Genomic DNA, 25,732 nt, shown 5'->3' on the forward strand with positions numbered 1-25,732 from the left:
CAACACTATGTCTACTAGCTACCAGCCGTATTTGACAGGCAAACCGGTCAACAGGCAGCGCTACAGATAAAATTTTACACGGTTTACTGCAGTCCAAAGAGGAGATGTTTTTTTTAACCAAATTCAGACCCATGTTACTCACCCAGAACAATAATCGATTGCAAATCAACTCAACGTATGGTTAGTGCTATCTGGGATCCTTGGGCCGTCCCCACCCTAAACCCTAATCCTAAAAGTAGGTTGATTTATTAGCTAGATTCTAGATCAAAGAAATTGATTAGTTATTGTGAGGAAACTAAACATTTATTTCATTTTCTATCAGTTCACAGTCAGCATGTTGCCTGGTTACAGTTTTGTATTACTATTATTATTATTATTATCTGTTAGCCGAATACAGTAATGGATAAAAGTTTACAGTTTGCAGTTGCACTTTAATACAATAGTTTGTTTTAATCACCTATATAAATATGTTTGTTTGTATTTGAAAGTGCAATAACAATGTTCTGTTTTGTATGTTATATTTATTTGTGCAAAACTAATTACCGATGTAATAATGTTTGCAGTTTCACTTTTGGATACAATTATTAAAAGTAGTTTTAAAATCTAATGTCTCGCCCACTCTTTAGTGATGTGTTGTTCGACATCATCAAGGTGACAACCGATGACAATTAACAATGACAGGACAGCCAAAACAACTGTTGGGAGCACCACTGGGCTTTCCCCCATCTCTAGAAGAGGGCACTGGGGCGGAAGGTAGCCTAGTGGTTCAGTGTTGGGCAAGTAACCGAAGGTTACTGGTTCGAATACCCGACCTGACTAGATGAAAAATCTATTGATTTGCCCTTGAGCAAGGCGCTTAACCCTAGTTGCTCTGGACAAGAGAGTCTGCTAAATGACTAAAATGTAATGGTCTGGAAGTACAACTCCACTGGGCTAGAGTGCTCAATGGCAAAAGGACGAATATCAGTTTGACAGTGGCATGAAAGCTTCACCAGCCATTGCATGGTTATAAATGCCATACATCCAGCCAATGAAGTACTGGCACGAAGGTTTTACTTCATGAGAGAACTGAAAGAACACAAAATAAAAATGTACAAGGGCAAAGCAATCTCTCATCAATATCGTCCAAGACAAGAGAGTCTGTAATCTCAGAATTGCAAGGTGGGTTTTGTATGGGAATAGAAAAAAATAGGCCAGAGCCTCCCGAGTGGCGCAGTGGTCTAAGGCACTGCATCACAGTGCTCGAGGCGTCACTACAGACCCGGGTTCGATCCCAGGCTGTATCACAACCGGCTGTGACCGGGAGTCCCATAGGGCGGTGCACAATCGGCCCAGCGTCGTCAGGGTTAGGGGAGGGTTTGGCCGTGGGGGATGTCCTTGTCCCATCGCACACTAGCGACTCCTGTGGCGTGCCAGGGCGCAGTGCACGCCGACACGGTTGCCAGGTGCACCGTGTTTCCTCCGACACATTGGTGTGGCTGGCTTCCGGGTGAAGTGGACACTCGGGAGGCCAGCTGCACCAATGTGTCGGAGGAAACACCGTTCAACTGACGACGGTAGTCAGCCTGCAGGCGCCTGCCCCGCAACAAGGAGTCACTAGAGCGCTTGGTTGGGTTGTGTTTCGTTTGGACGCACGGCTCTCGATCTTCGCCTCACCCGAGTCCGAACGGGAGTTGCAGCAATGAGACAAGACTGTAACCACCAATTGGATACCACGAAATTGGGGAGAAAAAGGGGTAAAAGTAACAAAAAATAACTAAAAACTACAACAACAACAAAAAAGATACATTGGTGCAGCTGACTCCCCGGTTAAGCGGGTTAATAATCAGGGTTTGGCGGGTCATGTTTCAGAGGCAGTGATGAGACAAGATTGTAATCTTAAAATGGGGGAGAAAAAAGGGGGGAAAAGGGGGAAAATATCCAAAATACACTGAATTAATTTCCTCATTGGGCAACTTCTGAGTGTTGACCAAAAGAGGATATAGGCCTACTGCCTTTTATTGTAGCCTATGAACAGTAATGTTTGATAGTAGGCTTGTGCATCTAGTTTGAGGGCAAATCACATGCACAACTTCACTTCATCTGCCACAAAAGCAGATGCTTTGAACCAATGCCTCAGGATTTTAGCCTATAGTCTACCTTGAAAATATTGTTTTGCCCGGAACGTGCCTCCTAGATGCACACTTTAGTAAAACAATTGCTCACAGCACCATATAAATTAAATCTGGTAGTCAGGTGCCTAAATTAGCATAAAAAAATATGAAACTGTTACGCGGCGGATACAAGCGTGAAATATGGTAGAGATGCTCTTTGGGATGTATTAATTGATATTAGAAGGGGTGGACAAGAATTGGGGCTAGACTTTGGGCATCTTCTCAACAACTCCTATTATTATTTATTTTTTAACGTAATCCAATATGACCACCAATACAGAATTAGATTTTGGAAAGGTGATATTACTGTCGAATTTTTGTTGTCAAATATAATTTAAAAAATAGTGTATTTGGGAGTAGTGTACCAGTCTTTAATAATATGCCATTATACTTCATAAGCAACTAGCCTAAAGTGGCAGAAATGGCCTGGAAACAACAGAAATCTAACAGTAAACCACTCAAATGTTGTTGAACTACTACATGAATCACCGTAAAAACATCCCACTATCATGTTTAAAAATGGCCTACACACCCTAGGAGTTACATTATGCAGCTGTTACCTATAAACGGTTCATTGATGTTGAAAACAAACTTGCACCTGCAGTCTGCAAAAACAACATGACTGAAGGCCTTGTCTGTCCTGCCATTCTAAGGGAAGGTATTTTTCACTGTTGGTGTGCTCGATAACATAGACCTCAACCCTTCCTCCACTACAGAGTGGCACTTTCACTTTTACACAAACCGGATCTTTTACTGAAATGTTGATTAATGTGCACGATCCCCGTAAAAATAAAAACATGATTCAGAGGTGTCCAACCTTCTAGTTCTGGAACATTGTTCTGGAATTTGAGAGACTTGGTGATGATTTTTGTCCATGCACACTAGAGATTGGCACGGTTATTTGAATATAGAAATATCTGAATGGACGTTAGTATTCGAATACTTGCAAGAGTATTATTATTTTTTTTAGGAAAAAACATCAGGCCTATTTTAACAATGAGAAGGATTTGTCTGAATTAAATACAATTATATGTGACACTGCTGCACACAAGGATATACCATGACATTTTAAATTCTTAATTGAATAAAACAACAAACTTTTGAATGTAGTTTTTATGACGTACGCCCCATAAAAAGATATGTGTGTAGCTTGTTGTTGTTGGCACTACAGTCAGAAGCTCCATGTGTAGCAACATGAAGTAAGAGATCTCTAATCAACGAAAAATGGAATTCAAATTATGGAAATAAGTTAGCTAAATGAGAAGGAGTAGGCTACAACGAGCAACCGACAGGTAGGCTGTTGTTTAATCTGAATAGAGTTGTTGAAGATAAGGAAGGGGAGCGCAGCAAATTAGCCTCAACTAGCTTAGCTCACTAGCTACTGTAGCTAGCTAACATCTGCCTAGCTAACATCTGGCTATTTTAGCTAGCTTTTTTACATCGATTTGATTCAGTAAAGACAGGCACTGCCAGATGGGATGATAGACAGTGTCTCCTGACCCCTCCTGTCTCAGCCTCCAGTATTTATGCTGCAGTAGTTTATGTGTCGGGGGGCCAGGGTCAGTTTGTTATATCTGTAGTACTTCTGTCCTATCCGGTGTCCTGTGTGAATTTAAGTATGCCCTCTCTAATTCTCTCTTTCTCTCTTTCTTTCTCTCTCTCGGAGGACCTGAGCCCTAGGACCATGCCTCAGGACTACCTGACATGATGACTCCTTGCTGTCCCCAGTCCACCTGGCCGTGCTGCTGCTCCAGTTTCAACTGTTCTGCCTGTGATTATTATTATTTGACCATGATGGTCATTTATGAACATTTGAACATCTTGGCCATGTTCTGTTATAATCTCCACCCGGCACAGCAAGAAGAGGACTGGCCACCCCACATAGCCTGGTTCCTCTCTAGGTTTCTTCCTAGGTTTTGGCCTTTCTAGGGAGTTTTTCCTAGCCACCGTGCTTCTACACCTGCATTGCTTGCTGTTTGGGGTTTTAGGCTGGGTTTCTGTCCAGCACTTTGAGATATCAGCTGATGTACGAAGGGCTATATAAATACATTTGATTTGATTTGGATAACCTATGGCATTTAGTAGATTGTCTTACTTACGAGTCAGTGTGGCTTCTTTTTCTCTCTCTCCCTCCTGTGTCACACACACCACCAGCCCCTGCTCACCCCATCCCTGCTGCAGCCGGTGCACAGTCTCTCCCGAGTCACTGCGCAGTAAGCAAGTGTCGAAGTTAAAACAAACTATCCGAATAGCTGAAAAAATTTAATGATATCATTAGAATAGTGAAATTATTTCAAATGCTCATACCTAGTGCACACAAGTAGATATTTTCACCTTTATGTTGAAACAGAGGCTTGGGCACCCTGGTTCTTTACACTGGACATAACAACCTACGCAAGGTGGATTCCTATTCACATCTGAGACATGGAAGCTCTAACATCAGAGAATAATCTCAGAGTTCTGGATCCTGCCAAAAACACAAAACAAGTTATCATGCATGCCGCTTTACCAAGCCCATGAGCAATACAGTGAGCTGGTTGAAGGTACTGGGGAAGCCATTGGTCTAACTGAGAACCCACTGCCTTCCAGAGATGGATTGTAAGCAAGGCCTGAGCGGGCCAAACTACTGGATGATTTTGAATCCCAGCTTTTGAACATTGAGTCAGTCCCCTTCAACACAACATTTTCAACACAAGCAGTTAATCACCCCCAGCAAACATTAAAAAACAAGTGGCCAGCTGCAACACAATCTCAAGCACGGGGAGTCCATTCCTAGATAAATATCCAGAGCTTCTGGTTTTGAATACATCCAATTGTGCAAAACAAAGATGTCATTAACACAGTCTGCACCATTGAGCAACTTCTCAAGGAGGTCATTGTGGATCCATCCATCACTGAAAATAAGAATTTGTTCTTAACTGACTTGCCTAGTTAAATAATGGTCAAATAAAAATTTAAAATATACACATCAGTGCATTAAGAGGGATAATGCACCACTGCTTAGAATGCCAACGCAAAGCCAGTCACAAAAGAGAAAAAGCAACATTCAGCATTAAAGAGTGATTGTACACTTTTCTGCCGACTTTACATTGCGTGCAAGTTCCCGAGACGGAAACCTGGACGAGTTTTTCTCTCATGAGAAAGACCCATGTCCTCCAGTCCTTTAAAATAACGGAATGCTTAACCTGAAAAACCCAAATATCTGATCTGCTAGGCCTGAACGCTGTAGATTCCTACCCACCGTGCCCTCGTCCTTTGATGCCAAAATCTCAAGAGACAAGGACAAGTCATCCGAAAAAAAGTTGTGAAGATAACCAAGCTTCTATGTAAGTTCTGACTTTCTCAGAAATCCTAATAACTAACAATAGCTTTTCAAATCAAAGTTTATTTGTCATGTTCGCTGAAAAGAACAGGTGTAGGTAGACCTTACAGTGAAATGCTTACTTACAAGCTCTAACCAACAGTGCAAAAAAGGTATTAGGTGAACAATAGGTAAGTAAAGAAATAAAAACAACAGTAAAAAGACAGTGAAAAATAACAGTAGCGAGGCTATATACAGGCACCGGTTAGTCGGCTGATTGAGGTAGTATGTACATGTAGATATGGTTAAAGTGACTATGCATATATGATGAACAGAGAGTAGCAGTAGCGTAAAAGAGGGGTTGGGGGGGTGGCACAATCCAAATAGTCCGGGTAGCCATTTGATTACCTGTTCAGGAGTCTTATGGCTTGGGGGTAAAAACTGTTGAGAAGCCTTTTTGTCTTAGACTTGGCACTCCAGTACTGCTTGCCATTGCGGTTGTAGAGAGAACAGTCTATGACAGGGGTGTCTGGGGTCTTTGACACAAGCTGCACTGTTGCAACATTCAAACCCAGCAGCGTACCAAACAAGCATTTTGTCAATAGGTCTGAATCCATCTAATTAGCACCTTCACCAGAACGATTTGGATGGGCTAAAACAGTTGATTCCTTGACACTTTTATTGACACTCTTACCTGAGGCTGACAAAGCATGCAGAAAACTCAATGCCAGGATGCTGGATTATCATACACTACATTATGCCATTGTGCTGGTATATGTGAACCAGGGCCCTAAGTATTTTCTGCACTAATCAGAATTTATGGAATACATTGGATGTATTATTACTTGATTTAGTTATTTTTGTAAAAAAAAAAAAAAATCACATAATAAGCTGTTTTAAATATGACTATGGATGTACTACTGTCTCCATCAGCGGCCATTTTTAATTATGCTTCCTGGTCAATTTTGAAATGGCCAGCCCTTCTAGGATGTTTTCATATGATCTGAGAAATGTTTATTCCAAATGTAATGCTTTTATCTGTTGCATTACAGTGTTTAATGGTCAAATAGCTATTATGGCAGCCATTTGGAATTTTCCTGATAACTTGCTTCCTTTTTCAGTTTGAAATTGGCACCCCCTCTGGGATGTTTCATATCACCTGCGGTATGTTTGTACCAAATTCCATGCTTGTATCTGCTTCATACCCTTGTTTTCGCTAAGGCCCCGGACTATGAGGAGTCATGCACTAGGTGTCAGCGGGAAGCGGAGGCTTGTCGTTTCAGCGCAGTACGTAGTGCACAGCATTACTGACCATCTCAGAACCAACACATCCTCTTCAAATAATAATTTGTACAAGACACTTTCAGATTAAAACGCGCACGTAACGACGAATCGTCGTTTGCTATTTCGAGAGACACAAACTCGAGGTTTTAGGTAACCTGCATCATGAGTCAAATACGCTTCTAAAACCGGGATTTATTATCCGCCGGGGATGGCACGTTCACGGTCTTTGGCCATAGTGCTAGCATGAACGCGTCACATCCAGCGGCTCAGTGTCAGCTTCTAGGAAAACCTTTTGCCTCGCTGTCCTCCGAACACTATGGCAAGCCTTTGAGAGGGAGGGAAAGCCGCAAGTGGATATCAGAATGTCTTTAATCTCCGTTTAGCAATGGAAGCTGCAGGAATCGGTATAAGCGTTTTCTCGAAAGAATTATCGGCGTTGCATTCTCGGTTACTTTTACAATGTCACAATCAAGGAGATCCTGTTGAGGCTTCAAAGTATGCACGGACATTGGCGATTTTGACTGATGTGCCATTGTAGGCACAACATTTACCAGTTGTTATCCATCGCTGTGAATCATTTATGCTATTACCTGCTGTCCCTGCTCCCACTGAAATATTGACAGAATCAAATTCATTTCATAGAGCATCAAATAAACATTCGTTACCCGGTGTCAATGGTGTCTCAACCAGATTTACGCTGAATCCTGGTGCGGAACCGCGGGAACTGAGTTCGGACAGGCTGCATCTCGCCTTGGGAAGAACCTATCACCATCGAAGTGGATATGTTGACATTAACGTGAAGATGGGTTTAGTTTTCGGTCTCTTGTGGCTGTTCAACATCTTTTTGGAGGGCATTCATTGCCAAGGAGTCTATGGTAAGCCAAATGCATTTCTAAATACCCAACAGCTATCATTAATACCACCAACTTGACCTTGTGAAAATTGAGTCGAATGCAAAATGCATGCTGTACGGTGCAGCTCTGTTTTCTGTAGAATTGTAAACTACAACAGGTAGCCTATATGTACTCTATGTCATCATTAAGACGCTGGCTCGCTGAAACCACAGGTGCTCTCAGGGCATTGGGCTATTCAAACCTATGGTGCATGGCTGGTTAAGGAACGCACCAGCGTAGCATTGGCACTGTTTCTGAGCGTTAAAAAAACAACGATATCCAATCGATTATGTGATTTTATTGGTCCAAACTTATATTATTCCACCACCACAGCGTTAGTGCGTGCTGTAAATCGACTGGCATCAACCCAAGACCGATTGCCAAGCCTCATCTACCACCCTAGGCAGCAAGAGCCTGGCAAAGGCATCAACATCGAATCTGACGTGTAGAGCTGGTGGAATTGGATGGAATCATGTATACAAATCCTTATTGGTATATCTAAATGTTGGAGTCTATCAAATCAGAATGGTTAGAGAAAAGGGTAAATTGAATGTTGAAGTTTGGAATGTGAAAATCATTTTATATGAGCAATAATGCGATTGTGGGCCTTTAAAACCAAGACCCAGAAATTATCTTGAAATAGTTTCATTACCCCATTTTATTGCCTATTAATAATCATTAGCTCAATGTCGTTCCCAGAGACTAATCATTTTACAAGATCAAATCACTGGTATTGAGAATTCCCCCCCCCCCCCAGATTCTCTGTCAGATTCTCTGTCAGTCCCATGACTGTATACAGTTGAAGTCGGAAGTTTACATACACTTAGGTCGGAGTCATTAAAACTAGTTTACATACACTTAGGTCGGAGTCATTAAAACTAGTTTACATACACTTAGGTTGGAGTCATTAAAACTAGTTTACATACACTTAGGTCGGAGTCATTAAAACTAGTTTACATACACTTAGGTTGGAGTCATTAAAACTAGTTTACATACACTTAGGTTGGAGTCATTAAAACTAGTTTACATACACTTAGGTTGGAGTCATTAAAACTAGTTTACATACACTTAGGTTGGAGTCATTAAAACTAGTTTACATACACTTAGGTTGGAGTCATTAAAACTAGTTTACATACACTTAGGTTGGAGTCATTAAAACTAGTTTACATACACTTAGGTTGGAGTCATTAAAACTAGTTTACATACACTTAGGTTGGAGTCATTAAAACTAGTTTTTCAACCACTCCAAACTATAGTTTTGGCAAGTCGGTTAGGTCATCTACTTTGTGCATGACACAAGTAATTTTTCAAACAATAGTTTACAGACAGATTATTTAACTTTAACTAATTCACTGTATCACAATTTCAGTGGGTCAGAAGTTTACATACACTAAGTTGACTGTGCCTTTAAACAGCTTGGAAAATTCCAGAAAATTATGTCATGGCTTTAGAAGCTTCTGAGAGGCTAATTGACATCAGTTGAGTCAATTGGAGGTGTACCTGTGGATGTATTTCAAGGCCTACCTTCAAACTCAGTGCCTCTTTGCTTGACATCATGGGAAAATCAAAAGAATTCAGCCAAGACCTTAGAAAAAGATGCACCTTCACAAGTCTGGTTCATCCTTGTGAGCAATTTCCAAATGCCTGAAGGTACCACGTTCATCTGTACAAACAATAGTACGCAAGTATAAACACCATGGGACTACGCAACTGTCATACCGCTCAGGAAGGAGACGCGTTCTGTCTCCTAGAGATTAACGTATTTTGGTTCGAGAAGTGCAAATCAATCCCAGAACAACAGCAAAGGACCTTGTGAAGATTCTGGAGGAAACAGGTACAAAGTAAATATATCCACAGTAAAACAAGTTCTATATCTACATAACCCGTAAGGCCGCTCAGCAAGGAAGAAGCCACTGCTCTAGAACCGCCATAAAAACCCAGACTACGGTTTGCAACTGCACATGGGGACAAAGATCGTATTTTTTGGAGAAATGTCCTCTGGTCTGATGAAACAAAAATATAACTGTTTGGCCATTATGACCATCGTTATGTTTAGAGGAAAAAGGGCGAAGCTTGCAAGACGAAGAACACCATCCCAACCGTGAAGCACGGGGGTGGCAGCATCATGTTGTGGGGGTGCTTTGCTGCAGGAGTGACTGGTGCACTTCACAAAATAGATGGCATCATGAGGCAGGAAAATTATGTGGATATATCGAAGCAACATCTCAAGACATCGGGCAGGAAGTTAAAGCTTGGTTGCAAATGTTTTTTCCAAATGGACAATGACCCCAAGCATACCTCCGAAGTTGTGGAAAATAGCTTAAAGACAACAAAGTCGAGGTATTGGAGTGGCCATCACAAAGCCCTGACCTCAGTCCTATAGAACATTTGTGGGCAGAACTGAAAAAGTGTGTGCGAGCAAGGAGGCCTACAAACTTGACTCAGTTACACCAGCTCTGTCAGGAGGAATGGGCCAAAATTCACCAAACTTATTGTGGGAAGGTTGTGGAAGGCTACTCAAAACATTTGACCAAAGTTAAACCATTTCAAGGCAATGCTACCAAATACTAATTGACTATATGGAAACCTCTGACCCCACTGGGAATGTGATGAAATAAATAAAAAGCTGAAATAAATCATTCTCTCTGCTATTATTCTGACATTTCACATTCTTAAAATAAAGTGGTGATCCTAACTATCCTAAGACAAGGAATTTTTACTAGGATTAAATGTCAGGAATTGTGTAAAACTGACTTTATGTTGTGCCATATTTGATTCATTGTTTAACTTAAAACCATGGGGTGGCCAGTAGCCAGAGTTGGGAATGAATCAGGAGCCCTGCCTGTGGTTATGGGGTGCGTCGAGGGCACTGTCACCTGTACCATAAAGGTTCAGACCTCTTGGCATTGACTGTAGTCCACTCACATACAGGGAGTCTACACTTTTCCCCGTCTTAACAAGTTCCCAATACACAAACCCCAATGCAAACGGGGGAACATTTTTAACAAAGGCCTGTGAGGCTTTCAGGATTATTCTGCCACATGTAGCAGTTGATGGAGAACAGCTGGACCAATCAGCTATTCTCTGGGTACAGGTTGAGGACGAGCAAAAAGTTCCAGACCTTTTGACCAAAGCTGTAGTATATATATTGCTCAACCAAGCAGCACTGTTTTGCCATATGTTACACGTGACCCAACCTTTGTGAGGGTTTTCCTACTGGGATATGACAGACGCCATATGGTGTTGCTTAAAGGAAGGATGATTTGCTATTGTACAGGGAACCATCCAAATTAGAGGAAAATGTACAACGCTTTTTTCTTATAGCTTCCGGTGGCTATTGGTGCATTATTAATATACTTCTATAATAGGAATATAGCACCATAATAACATCAGGCCAAATTGGCATAACAGCAAACCCACTTAGGGTGTACTGTAGTGGGTCTACATCACTTAGGGTGTACTGTAGTGGGTCTACATCACTTAGGGTGTACTGTAGTGGGTCTACATCACTTAGGGTGTACTGTAGTGGGTCTACATCACTTAGGGTGTACTGTAGTGGGTCTACATCACTTAGGGTGTACTGTAGTGGGTCTACATCACTTAGGGTGTACTGTAGTAGGTCTACATCACTTAGGGTGTACTGTAGTGGGTCTACATCACTTAGGGTGTACTGTAGTGGGTCTACATCACTTAGGGTGTACTGTAGTGGGTCTACATCACTTAGGGTGTACTGTAGTAGGTCTACATCACTTAGGGTGTACTGTAGTGGGTCTACATCACTTAGGGTGTACTGTAGTGGGTCTACATCACTTAGGGTGTACTGTAGTGGGTCTACATCACTTAGGGTGTACTGTAGTGGGTCTACATCACTTAGGGTGTACTGTAGTAGGTCTACATCACTTAGGGTGTACTGAAGTGGGTCTACATCACTTAAGGTGTACTGTAGTGGGTCTACATCACTTAGGGTGTACTGTAGTGGGTCTACATCACTTAGGGTGTACTGTAGTGGGTCTACATCACTTAGGGTGTACTGTAGTAGGTCTACATCACTTAGGGTGTACTGTAGTAGGTCTACATCACTTAGGGTGTACAGTTGTGGGTCTACATCACTTAGGGTTGTGATTGGTCTTTTTCCCCTGACGTCCCTTTTGACCACCCACCCCTAAGAGCTATAATCTACAAAGCATTAGTTCTGCAATAATTCTCAAATACTAGCCACAACTGGGTCATTCTCACGAAACTGACATTTGACCCCAAAATTCTCAGGTGTCATTTTTCACTAATTTTCCTCTTAGATCACTGAGATTAGGATCTTTACTTTTTTATTTAATAATTATTATGCATATTTTTAAAATAAAATATTATGCATTTGACCACAATTTCCACAACTACCAACACAGAAATGATCATTACCGCAACAGTTTTCAAATTCCAAAAAGTAATAAACAAATCACTTTCTAGTATTTTTTAACATTGCTCCCCTTATGAAAAGGCCTGAGTTGAACTCAACACTGAAAATGTAATTATTAAGATGTATTTCGTAATTTCTCATTATTGTAACACAACCTTTTGTTATTGTTGTCATAATCACTTGTCTATATGCATGTTATTTTATAATTGTATTGATTTTCACACATCTAGATAAAGAACCAAAGTCACACTATCTGATTACGCCAAAATTGCTTGTTTTATTTTTTGATTATTTCCTAAATATGGGTGCATTACTGTAATGATGAGCAGGTATCAGAGATGAGACTGCATGTTTCAGTAATGTGTGTGCATAGTTTGTCATGAACATTTTCACTGATTTGTATCAGTTTGCTATTATACAAAAATCACTGATCTTAATGCAATTTATTAAAGTACTGTAATTACATGCATGTATTTTCAAAAGTCAAAAGTGGACCTAAATGTAACAAAAGTAATACTTCATCCAAAGTTTTTACAAGTAGTATTGGTGTATTAGGATGTGAATATTTGTGTTGTAAGGTATTTTTTAGATATTCTGGATTGAATGGGATCCTTTGGGCAAACTGCATAACACAAAATGCATATAAATGATCTAAAACTGGGGTATCAAACAACAGCATATGTAAGTGTGAAAACAGCTCCTACTTTAAGTGATGGGGTTGCTCTTTGCCGAAACCCAAACTGCTGATTGAGGCTTAAAGTTAGTTAAACGGGGTTTATACAATCCATATTTCTTGACAAACCCTACTTAATCATATAACTTTTTAAACTATTTTTTAACCAAAAATGTATACAATAGGTTTAGGGAGTGGTCCTAGTAGATAAAACAAAGTTACCAGCAGAGCACATACATTATAATTAGCTTATTATCATGACCTAATTTAAGGTTTTCATTACCAAAACGGACCTAAAAATAACGTGGTAATGAGAAATTTGTGTTTCGGTAATGAGAGGCCCTTAGGTCAACCTGTAAATAATAGGAGGCACATTATTATGAGTCAGTAAACAATTTGCCCACTTCACTAAGGCCCATTATTGCCTCCATGTTGTTAAGGTAATGGTTATCTGACATTTTCCCAAATTGAGCTTTTTATCCCATTTCGGTAATGAGAAGGCCAAGTGGGGTAAAGGGGTGTTTGAGAATAAGAACCTCATTCTGAAAGTATATAAGCAAATAAATGAACTTGTGCTCATCTAAGGACTACTCTAGATGATGCATCATGGGTGAATCTAATTTAATTTTAAACATTTATTGGCGTTTTTACATGAACTTTAAAAAGTGTTACGGTAATGAGACCCCCATGTCCACAGACACTGTGTTTTTACAAAGTAAATAGTATAGTTTAATGTTAACTTCAACGAGTATACAATTTGTATGATTTATGGACAAACCACAGCACCATATGTTGTGTTTTATTCAAATAAATTAGGCTTTTCTAAAGTAAAATTGAATAAAATTATTCAATAATTTATTTCAGACACATTTTGGTAATGACAATTTGTGGTGAAAATGTATCAAACTTCAGTCGAAAATGTAAAATGTATTTAAAATAATACACTTTGCCAAAAAACTAGACATCTTAGTCTTCCAAATGAGAGTTGATTTTTGTAGATGCATCATGGGGTTTGTTACTCAATTTGCTACAGACATAAAACTGGTTTCATGAGAATCACCCAACTGCTGTTGGTCACATATGGTGTTACAGTACTGGGTTTAGCCGTGTTTATGCAATATTGTGCCCTTGGAGGACTTACAGTTCACATCTTTAGAAGCAGTACCAGGCCAACACAGAAATTAGTCCGTGTTTGAATCAATCAGTTCATTGATATTTTCCAACTCATTCCCCACAGCTTATTCCCCCACCACATTTTATATTGGGCAACATTGCTGATAGTTTAGGCTACTTTGACAATGCGGTTTTATTTTTTGGGTGAATACATAAAGAGGGTTTTGTAGATTTGCCACGTTGTTACTGTCTGCACGTGTTTATCTGTAGGCAACTGTTTGCCAAGATAAAGTTTTATGTGATCAAATTCTCTCTGCCATTAACGACAAACTTCAGGTATTAATGTAGTATAGTGTACTGCACGAATCTGGAGGAATATTATGCTGTCAGCATCTTTTCCGTCACAGCCAATACCAAACATTAATACTCACTCCTCGGCCCCTAATTACAATATCACTGCTTTGAAATATGCACTATGCATAGTAATTCTTATGTATTCAGAGGCTTCGCCTGATAATGGTAAACCTCACTACTTTCATTCTGAAAGCAGGTTTACCTTTGATCAGCCTTTTTCTTAAACTCATTTTGTGTCTTATTTAAGATCAAGTAAAACGTTTAAGTTAAATGGGTTTGACAAAAAGAGAACAAAGGCCTGAATTAATTGTCATCCTGGAAGGATTTTTGAGGTGCTAATGGTTGCCTCTGGAGTGTTGGCACAAGTATGGTGTCAAAGATTATGGTGTCTGTCAGGGATCTAGTAGCGAGAAGGATCGGAGGACCAAAACGCAGCGTGGTAAGTGTCCATAATTTAATGAAGAAAAATTAACACTGAACAAAAACAATAAGCAACAAACGAACAGTCCCGTAATGACAAACACTAAACAGGAAATAAATACCCACGAAACCCAGGTGGAAAAGGTTACCTAAGTATGATTCTCAATCAGGGACAACAATTGACAGCTGCCTCTGATTGAGAACCATACTAGGCCGAACTCAAAAACCAACATAGAAAAACAAACAGACTGCCCACCCAACTCACGCCCTGACCATACTAAAACAAAGATAAAATAGCAGAACTATGGTCAGAACGTGACAGTACCCCCCCCCCCCCCCCCCCAAAGGTGCGGACTCCGGCCGCAAAACCTAAACCTATAGGGGAGGGTCTAGCTGGGTGGGTGTCTGTCCGCGGTGGCGGTTCTGGCGCGGGACGTGGACCCCACTCCACCCTAGTCCGTCTCCGCCTATTTATTGGCCTCCGTGGCCTCTTAAGAGCGGCGACCCTCGCCACCGACCTTGGACTGGGGACCCTCGCCACGGGTCTCGAATGGACGGGAGATTCCGGCAGCGCCTGATGGACGGAAGATTCCGGTAGCGCCGGACAGGAGGAAGGCTCTGGCAGCGCTGGAGTGAAGGGCGATTCTGGCATCGCCGGCGTGACAGGCAGCTCTGGCAGCTCCTGGCTGACTGACAGCTCTGGCAGCTCCTGGCTGACTGACGGCTCTGGCAGCTCCTGGCTGACTGACGGCTCTGGCAGCTCCTGGCTGACTGACGGCTCTGGCAGCTCCTGGCTGACTGACGGCTCTGGCAGCTCCTGGCTGACTGACGGCTCTGGCAGCTCCTGGCTGACTGGCGGCTCTGGCAGCTCCTGGCTGACTGGCGGCTCAGGACAGACTGACGCCTCTGGCGGCTCAGGACACACTGGCGCCTCTGGCTGCTCAGGACAGACTGGCGCCTCTGGCAGCTCAGGACTGGCGCCTCTGGCAGCTCAGGACAGACGGGAGACTCTGGCAGCTCAGGGCAGACGGGAGACTCTGGCAGCTCAGGGCAGACGGGAGACTCTGGCAGCTCAGGGCAGACGGGAGACTCTGGCAGCTCAGGGCAGACAGGAGACTCTGGCAGCTCAGGGCAGACGGGCGACTCTGGCAGCTCAGGACAGACGGGCGACTCTGGCAGCTCAGGACAGACGGGAGCACCGGAGGGCTGGTACGTGGAGGTGGCACCGGACAGACCGGACCGTGAAGGTGCACTGTAGCTCTTGAGCACCGATCCTGCCCAACCTTACCTGGTTGAATGCTCCCCATAGCCAGGCCAGTGCGGCGAGGTGGAATAGCCCGCACTGGGCTGTGCTGGCGAACCGGGGACCCCATGCGCAAGGCTGGTGCCATGTATACCGGCCAGAGGAGACGCACTGGAGACCAGATGTGCTGAGCCGGCTTCATGGCACCTGGCTCGATGCCCACTCTAGCCTGGCTGATACAAGGCGCTGGGATGTACCGCACCAGTCTATGCACACGCACCGGGGACACCGTGCGCCTCACGGCATAACATGGAGCATGCCCGGTCCCTCTCTCTCTCTCCAGTAAGCACGGGAAGTTGGCGCAGGTTTCCTACCTGCCTTCGCCACACTCCCCGTGTGCCCCCCCCAATACATTTTTGGGGCTGCCTCTCGGGCTTCCAGCCGCGCCACCGTTCTGCCTCCTCATACCACCGCCTCTCGGCTCTCGCTGCCTCCAGCTCAGCCTTGGGGTGGCGATATTCTCCAGCCTGTGCCCAGGGTCCCTTGCCGTCCAGAATCTCCCCCCAAGTCCAGGAGTCTTGCGATCGCTGCTGCTGCCCGTTACCACGCTGCTTGGTCCTTTTGTGGTGGGTGTTTCTGCCAGGGATCTCATCCTCCTCTTCTGAGGAGGAGTAACGAGAAGGATCGGTGGACCAAAACTCAGCGTGGTAAGTGTCCATAATTTAATGAAGCAAAATGAACACTGAACAAAAACAATAAGCAACAAACGAACAGTCCCGTAATGACAAACACTAAACAGGAAATAAACACCCACGAAACCCAGGTGGAAAAGGTTACCTAAGTATGATTCTCAATCAGGGACAATAATTGACAGCTGCCTCTGATTGAGAACCATACTAGGCCGAACTCAAAAACCAACATAGAAAAACAAACAGACTGCCCACCCAACTCATGCCCTGTACATGCCACATTTACACATACACTCTTTGAAAAAAAAATGGAGCCACTTGGGAACCTGAAAGGGTTCTTTGGGTGTCCCAATAGTAGAACTGTTTAAATAACCTTTTTTGATTTCCCCAGAGTTCTACTTGGAAACCAAAAGGGTTCTATGTGGAACCAAAAAGGGTTTTCACTTGGGGACAGCTAAAGAACCTTTTTGAAAATGTTTTTCTAATGGTGTAGGTTATGTTCATACCTTGTGAGGAAATCATGATTTTTTGTAAAAAAAAATTAAAGCTGTGTAACATTTAGACTTTTTGTTGTTGTAGCAAACTAAGATTGTGATTTTTACAGTATCTTGTAGTGTTCAGTAAATTACTGCTGTGACAGTAGGCATACATCATGTACATTTGCTGCTGACAATGATTTAATTGCAGCTTACATTAAATGCCGTAAATCAAATAAATCTCTGCAGCATTAAAATATAGTTGCATAGCTTTCCGTTTCTTTCAATGCTTTTGAAGTCTACAAAACATTGAAAATGGCGTAGACATGAAATGTACTTCTAAGCTATTCAAATTAATGCTGATTTGCGAAAGATTCATATATATATATTTTTTTGGCCTTTTCTTAAGTTCTTAGTTCTTCATCCAATTCTCTTGGATCCGGGCCCTCTCACTCCCTAGCAGTGTGAACCATATTCAAATGAGCCTTCTCTCACCCACCTGCTTCTCTCTATTCTACAGATCCTCAGAGGGGTAGACTTGATCCATCGGTCAGATACGCTGTAGCCTCAGCTCCAGGCTTCCTACACTTGGGGAGTATGGTAACACAAGACTAGATACTGTGTTACTGAATAAAGGCAGGTCAAATTCATTCAGATTTTTCTACACAAACATATGCCCACATCTTCAACCCTTTTTCATTGATGACGTCGCCTCTGCCTCATGTAATCGACACAAACTTATAACCACGGGCCGCAGAGATACCCGATTCCCTAGTCACATTCAGTTAGTTAATCGCCTTGGGAACACACTGCAACAAACAGAAGTATACGCTGCTATGTGGAGCATTCGGCTCAGTTCAAGTAACAATAAGGCTTTTCTCGAAGGCATACGATCAGTCTGCAGTCTTTCAGTGGGTGGTGTGAACATTGACCCCTGAGCCTGAATGCTTCAAGTCAGTCTTCCATGCTTTAACACAGTACATTATGCCTTGTTGGTGCAGCAGTACTGTACTGTCGGTTCAACCATCTGCAGACCAGAGAATCAAAAATGTCCCAGTGATCATTTTCATGAATCATTTAGCTGTGATGAGGCGGTAATGTACTTTAGTTACAGCACACTACCGCAGAATAAGATACTTCACAGGACAAACAATCGCTCCATCCTTCCTTTCGCTAGCCTCTGCAAACAAAAATAGTCATTGTTCACAGAGAAAAGTGTATTTTTAAAGCGGCTGCTGCCATTAGATTGTATTATGAAGACACTTGTCACATCTCGAGCATGCATTGCTCAGCATTACAGGGACTGCTGTGATTAAAATGACTGGTGATGCTGGGTCAGTGAAAGCAACAATGCATATACTGTACCAGGGGTTAATCCCATCGCTCGGGGATCAGGTCGGATGACGTCAGGTCACTGTTTGACGTCAGTCCCAACGAGCACAGCTGACTTTGCACAGCGACAGACAAGAGGGAAACCTCTAGGATCCCTAAGAGCTTAAGAACAGAATGCTGGAACAGCTGAGGCCTGTACAAATAACCGGAACTGTGTCCAAACAGTATTGATTGTCTTTAAAATACTCTTTGAGCATTTGATTGAGCCTTCCTTGGAGTGCCAGATGGACAGGGTTTGCATTTCTGAGACCGTTCGTTCCACTGAGCCAGCCAAGCTCAATCAAGCACAGCTAAAGAAAACAAATACTATTTGACCCCATGCGGGTCTGCAAATAACCTGTGTAGATAAAGATGATTGCTGCACTTTTCGTAACGTGGTTTTCCACAGTGCTTGTTCACACTGTCCACTGAAGAGAAGCCAAGCTTTGAAATATATATTTCTGTGATATTGAGAGGTGGTTGGAGGTTGAGAGCACAGTACCCATTATACTAAGTATATATTTTTCGCTGACTATTTATTTTCATTTGGAATTAAATTACTGTAATGAGCAGCTCTGAACATGGTATCTTCACCATCGATACTTTGAGCATAAGAAGCCACCCGAGAGGCTAACGGCGAGGTCAAGACAGGAATAAAAGTGAACAGTTGGACGGGGTGATTTTCAGTAGTATTTTGAGGATTATCTGACTCGCAATGAAAAGTCTCCATAATTCAATAATTCATTGTAATGTAATAATATTTTTGATTTCTTCTCCCCTCTGTTTCCCAGCTAATTATCATCTGCTAAAGAGTCAAGATTGTTGTGATACACAGTTACATAACCACACATATGAATTACTCTATTATACGGTTGGTTGGAACATGGAAAATAGGTCTCTTACACAACCTTATTTTCACCACATCTTGGTATTTACATTGTTATTGCATTCACATCCCTCTCATTGACTGAAATATTGTTGAATGTATTACATATAGGATATTATATATTTTATGATAGGATAGAATATATTGCATGTAAGGACAACTACAGCAGTTTGTTGACAGACAGTGATATTGTGTGACTTAATGTATCTGCTCATTTGTTCCTCGTTAATCTGCACTGCCCACATAATGGCATTCTTTGGCCTTAGGAAGCCATCTGCCAGAGAGAGAGAGAGTGCTGGATGTGTTATCAACACACACAGATTAGGCAAATGCTCGGTTCACAGAGCACTGGAGAAGCCAGTTACAGATGAGGAAAAACTGAAGCCCTCTCAATTAAGTTAAAAAGCCACTATCTTTCCGCGGGTTCAGTGTTCGACTGCTGACTCGCACTAAGAGAGTCCGACACTGATATTCTGTTGACGTTAGCAGATCTTCTTTTGATTCGTTGCCACACAACGCCAAACACTTCACTTAGTCACATGGTCCATATGGTCGAAATTGATTATACGAACAAAAATCTAAACGCAACATGTAACGTGTTGGTCTCATGTTTCATGATGTGCTGAGGAGTATTTCTCTGTATTTCTGTCAGTAATAAAGCCCTTTCGTGGGAAAAAAAACTCATTCTGATTGGCTGGGCCTGGCTCCCCAGTGGGTGTCCCTATGCCCTCCAAGGCCCGCCCATGGCTGCACCCCTGCCCAGTCATGTGAAATACATATATTCAGGCTTCAATGAATTTATTTCAATTGGCTGATTTCCTTAAATGAACTGTAACTCAGTAAAAATGTAGAAATTGTTGCACGTTGCGTTTTTATAATTTTGTTCAGTTTATTATAACTTCAGTTGAACATGATAAATCCGAGTCATTTTTCCCATTGACAGTACCTCTTGTTAACATCTCTCTCCAAGGGGACAATCTCTGACAGTGGCTATACGAGTTTAAACATGAATTGAAGGTGACAGATGGCAGATTTTGTGCAAAATACACACCTCTTTCGTGACTGTCAGTTTAAGCCTTTGTGGGGTAGTTCTGCATGGCACTGTATTTACAATATATTGATATATCATGTCACATGGTATATGATATTTGTGACTTGCCTGGACAAGAATGAAATAGCCACAGGTGGTACTGCTATTGGACATCTTAGGATATCAGAATCAGTGATGTATCCCATTGGTTTAAGGAGATGCCCTGTCCATTTCCACTGCTGTGTCCTCCGGAGAGAGTGGGCCCGTATAACATTGAGTGGTGAGGCTTGGCCGGCAGCCTGGCCTGCTTCTTTTCCAGCTCGCCTTCTTCCTGTTATTACCCTCATTACGCAGAGGACACCTCCTCACCACTCACGCACCAGAGGGTGTAGTGGAGAAATCAGTCATCCTCACATCTGGAGGCCACCAGTTAAAGCCAAAGATTATTATTGGCTGGCTTTGCACAGTACTGTGGTTCTGATAAACCCTACGGCAATGGGTTCTGCATGCATTATTGATAGACAAACATGAACATAACAGAATCCTGGCTACATTAGTACATACAGTGCAGTGCCTTCAGAAAGTATTCATACCCCTTGATTTATTCCACATTTTGTTGTTACAGCCTGAATTCAACACAGATTAAATATATATGTTTTCTCACCCATCTACACACAATACCCCATAACGACAAAGTGAAAACATGTTTTTAGACATTTTAGCAAATGTATTGAAGATGAAATGAAGAAATATCTCATTTGTATAAGTATTCACACCCCTGAGTCAATACATGTTAGAATCACCTTTGGCAGCAATTACAGCTGTGAGTCTTTCTTGGTAAGTCTCTAAGAGCTGTGTGTCTTTCTGGGGAAGTCTCTAAGAGCTGTGAGTCTTTCTTGGTGAGTCTCTAAGAGCTGTGAGTCTTTCTTGATGAGTCTCTAAGAGCTGTGAGTCTTTCTTGATGAGTCTCTAAGAGCTGTGAGTCTTTCTTGATGAGTCTCTAAGAGCTGTGAGTCTTTCTTGATGAGTCTCTAAGAGCTGTGAGTCTTTCTTGATGAGTCTCTAAGAGCTGTGAGTCTTTCTTGGTAAGTCTCTAAGAGCTGTGTGTCTTTCTGGGGAAGTCTCTAAGAGCTGTGAGTCTTTCTTGGTAAGTCTCTAAGAGCTGTGAGTCTTTCTTGGTGAGTCTCTAAGAGCTGTGAGTCTTTCTTGATGAGTCTCTAAGAGCTGTGAGTCTTTCTTGATGAGTCTCTAAGAGCTGTGAGTCTTTCTTGATGAGTCTCTAAGAGCTGTGAGTCTTTCTTGATGAGTCTCTAAGAGCTGTGAGTCTTTCTTGGTGAGTCTCTAAGAGCTGTGAGTCTTTCTTGATGAGTCTCTAAGAGCTGTGAGTCTTTCTTGGTGAGTCTCTAAGAGCTGTGAGTGTTTCTTGATGAGTCTCTAAGAGCTGTGAGTCTTTCTTGATGAGTCTCTAAGAGCTGTGAGTCTTTCTTGGTAAGTCTCTAAGAGCTGTGTGTCTTTCTGGGGAAGTCTCTAAGAGCTGTGAGTCTTTCTTGGTGAGTCTCTAAGAGCTGTGAGTCTTTCTTGATGAGTCTCTAAGAGCTGTGAGTCTTTCTGGGTAAGTCTCTAAGAGCTGTGTGTCTTTCTTAATGAGTCTCTAAGAGCTGTGAGTCTTTCTTGATGAGTCTCTAAGAGCTGTGTGTCTTTCTTGGTGAGTCTCTAAGAGCTGTGAGTCTTTCTTGGTAAGTCTCTAAGAGCTGTGTGTCTTTCTGGGGAAGTCTCTAAGAGCTGTGAGTCTTTCTTGGTGAGTCTCTAAGAGCTGTGAGTCTTTCTTGATGAGTCTCTAAGAGCTGTGAGTCTTTCTGGGTAAGTCTCTAAGAGCTGTGTGTCTTTCTTAATGAGTCTCTAAGAGCTGTGAGTCTTTCTTGATGAGTCTCTAAGAGCTGTGTGTCTTTCTTGGTGAGTCTCTAAGAGCTGTGAGTCTTTCTTGGTGAGTCTCTAAGAGCTGTGAGTCTTTCTTGGTGAGTCTCTAAGAGCTGTGAGTCTTTCTTGGTGAGTCTCTAAGAGCGTTGCACTCCTGGATTATATAATATTTGCATATTATTCTTTTTTTAATTCTTCAAGCTCTGTCAAGTTGGTTGTTGATCATTGCTAGACAGACATTTTCAAGTCTTGCCATAGACTTTCAAGACGATTTAAGTCAAAACTGTAACTAGGCCATTCAGGAGAATTCAATGTCATCTTGGTAAGCAACTCCAGTGTAGATTTGGCCTTGTGTTTTAGGTTATTGTCCTGCTGAAAGGTGAATTTGTCTCTGTGTCTGATGGAAAGCAGACTGAACCAGTTTTTCCTCTAGGATTTTGCCTGCTCTTACTTCTATTCCGTTTCTGTTCATCATAAAAAACTCCCTTGCCGATGACAAGCATACCCATAACATGATGCAGCCACCACCATGCTTGAGAATATGAAGAGTGTTACTCAGTGATGTGTTGGATTTGCGTTATGACACTTTGTATTCAGGACATAAAGTAGATTTCTTTGCAACATATTTTGCAGTTTTACTTTAGTGTCTTGTTGCAAACAGGATGCATGTTTTGGAATATTTTTTATTCTGTACAGGATTCTTTCTTTTCACTCTGTCAATTAGATTAGTATTTGCGAGGCTTTGGAAAACCTCCCTGGTCTTTGTGGTTGAATCTGTGTTTGAAATTCACTGCTCGACTGAGCGACCTAACAGATAATTTTATGTGTGGGGTACAGCGATGAGGTAGTCATTCAAAAGATCCTGTTAAACACTATTATTACACACAGAGTGAGTCCATGTAACTTATTATGTGACTTGTTCAGCAAATGTTTACTCCTGAAGTTATTTAGGCTTATTTAGGAGTTGATTAATTATTGACTCAAGACATTTCAGCTTTTATTTTTTAATTCTTTTCAAAAAACATAATTCCACTTTGACATTACGTGTAGGCCAGTGACCCCCCCAGAAATCTCCATTTAATCCATTTTAAATTCAGACTATAACACAACAAGATGTGGAAAAAGTCAAGGGGTGTGAATACTTTCTGAAGGCACTGTATGTTGGCATTGCTGTCTAATACACGATAAGGCATATTTTTTCAACCAGTAATACTTTCCCTCTGATTGTGTTTGATCAAGTGCTATTTGTACCTTCTGTGTCAAAATGTGATATTTTTTATCCTGCATATATTTTCAACTGCAGAAACTGTACACTTTGCAGATTTCCTACAGCATCATATCATTCGATGCTCATAAAGAATTCCCCTTGGGTGTAATGGTGTCCATGATCTTATGAGAAGGAGTTTGGATACATAAATATTGTTGATGTAGTCCTCGAGCAGCATCTATGTCATCTATTATTAATGCTTATATTAAAAGTCTTTGAGAGGCATCCACCCGTGACGATACGGTTCCTTTACAAAGGTAGATTCGAGCTTGTCCAGAGAAACAATGTTTTCAGAGCATATCATATCAATCCAATCAATATCACTTCAAAGTGCTGTGTAAAGCTTCCCATCAACTAGCCGATACGGAAAAACCTTCATAATCTCACTATTATGATGGGCAGATGCCTCAACGAAATTCGGTTCTCAGTTTTGCATATTTTTTGTTCAGTCTATATTTTGTTGCATTTCTAATCCATTTTACTAGACCGGTTCGAAAATGGGAAGGTTAAGTAATAACACAGACGACTACTGAATATATATATATATATATATATATATATATATATATATATATATATATTTTAAAATATTGTTATGTCACTGCTTTTATTATTATGCCAAAAAGGAAGTGCTGCTCAGCGTTTGGCATTATGATGACGGGACGTTGGAGCATCACCAACCTCTCTAGGATCAGGAGGATATCAAGCTCTACATTTAATTAAACCCAGAAAAAGCCCAGCATTGAACTTGGTTATGTAACATACTGTTTCTCAGAATGTTATGGAATTATTGACTGGACTGATTCCCGAGGAATCATTAATGAAATACGACTTGATAAGGTACAAGCATCAGAACCAATATGTTTTACATAAACATGATGATACAAATAGCTGTAGCTTTTTAGTACTGTCCACAACATTGCTAAAGCCCTTACGGTACAACACAGCTGCATTCTACAGAGCCTTACTCTGACAAAGAATGAAACGTGTAGGTGGCTGTTGTTTTGGGAAGTCGGGGGTGCAGGAGGGGGATAGGGAGGAGCAGGTAGCTGCCTATTGGCTATTCAGCAGCCTGTTGGTCTCAGGGGTAGGAGCTATTGGCCAGTCTGACAGTTTTTGCCATGATACTCCTACACAGCGATGGAGGTGGGGAGAACAGGCCGTGGTTCGGGTGGCTGAGGTCCTTGATGATCTTCATGGCCTTCCTATGACAACCTAGTGTTGTAGATGTCCTGGAGGGCAGGCAGTGAGCACCCAATGGTGTGTTCGGCTGAGCGTACCACACTCTCTATTTAGCCTTGTGGCTCTACAGTGTAGTCTGCTGGATAGATTGCCTCTAGTCTGCAGACCGTGGGAGAGACTTATAAAGTCTAAAAGTAACATTGGAGGTTACCCCCAGTGGGTTTTGGTTAGCGCTCTCTCTGTTTCTGTGTTTATCAAGTCATTAGCTGTAGATTTAGAGGGAATGCCTGTTAATAAGTGGTAATGACTGTTAATGAGGATATAGCACTGCAGATTACTGGGAGCAATATGGGCGCTCCTCATTTTGTGCCTGACTGCAGACTGTGAATTATTATCTATGGTATTTCACCTTAACTAGTAACTACCTCAGTCTCATCAAAGGCAAAGGAATGGACATCGTGGAGAATGGCTTAGGGGCATAGTCGGCTTGGGAGCAAATCTGTCATCACACTTTGGTCTACATTGTGTGTAAATATCCCAGAAGAGGAGAGATGGTGTCAGTTAACCAGCGCGGGCATGCACCTCACACTTCACTTCCACGACAAGCCAACGCATTACTAAGGTTTCAGTTCGACATGAGACAAAACGACTTATGCCAACACATGCCTAAGGTTTCAGTTCGACATGAGACAAAACAACTTATGCCAACACATGCCTAAGGTTTCAGTTCGACATGAGACAAAACGACTTATGCCAACACATGCCTAAGGTTTCAGTTCGACATGAGACAAAACGACTTATGCCAACACATGCCTAAGGTTTCAGTTCGACATGAGACAAAACGAAAGATTGGTTGTAAGTGCAACGAGGTAGAGCCCACCATTATTATTCTTAAACGTTACCCTCGTCATATATGCCCTTTGCAAGACATTAGCATGAAAAAAGAGGACAGAATTCCATTAGAGGAAGGTGCATCGCCTCCTTTACCAGTTTGCCTGTTCTCTCCCCAGAAAACAATGGGGACAGCCGAATCAAATCAAATCAAAATTATTTCTATAGCCCTTCGTAC

General features: G+C 41.9%; 1 protein-coding gene across 1 annotated transcript in view; it reads left to right on the forward strand.

Annotated features, from left to right (window-relative positions):
• Positions 1–6,631: 6,631 nt before the first annotated feature.
• LOC110498192 (MAM domain-containing glycosylphosphatidylinositol anchor protein 2) overlaps positions 6,632–25,732 on the forward strand; it is a 185,227-nt gene continuing 166,126 nt past the window's right edge. Inside the window, exon 1 of the mRNA XM_036955189.2 lies at positions 6,632–7,613. Within this exon, the coding sequence (XP_036811084.1) occupies positions 7,319–7,613 (295 nt within the window). The 5' untranslated portion in view covers positions 6,632–7,318. The remainder of the gene's footprint in view (positions 7,614–25,732) is intronic.

This window comes from Oncorhynchus mykiss, chromosome 19 (assembly GCF_057628025.1).
Source record: "Oncorhynchus mykiss isolate SJ-2025 chromosome 19, ASM5762802v1, whole genome shotgun sequence".
Lineage (NCBI taxonomy): Eukaryota > Metazoa > Chordata > Actinopteri > Salmoniformes > Salmonidae > Oncorhynchus > Oncorhynchus mykiss.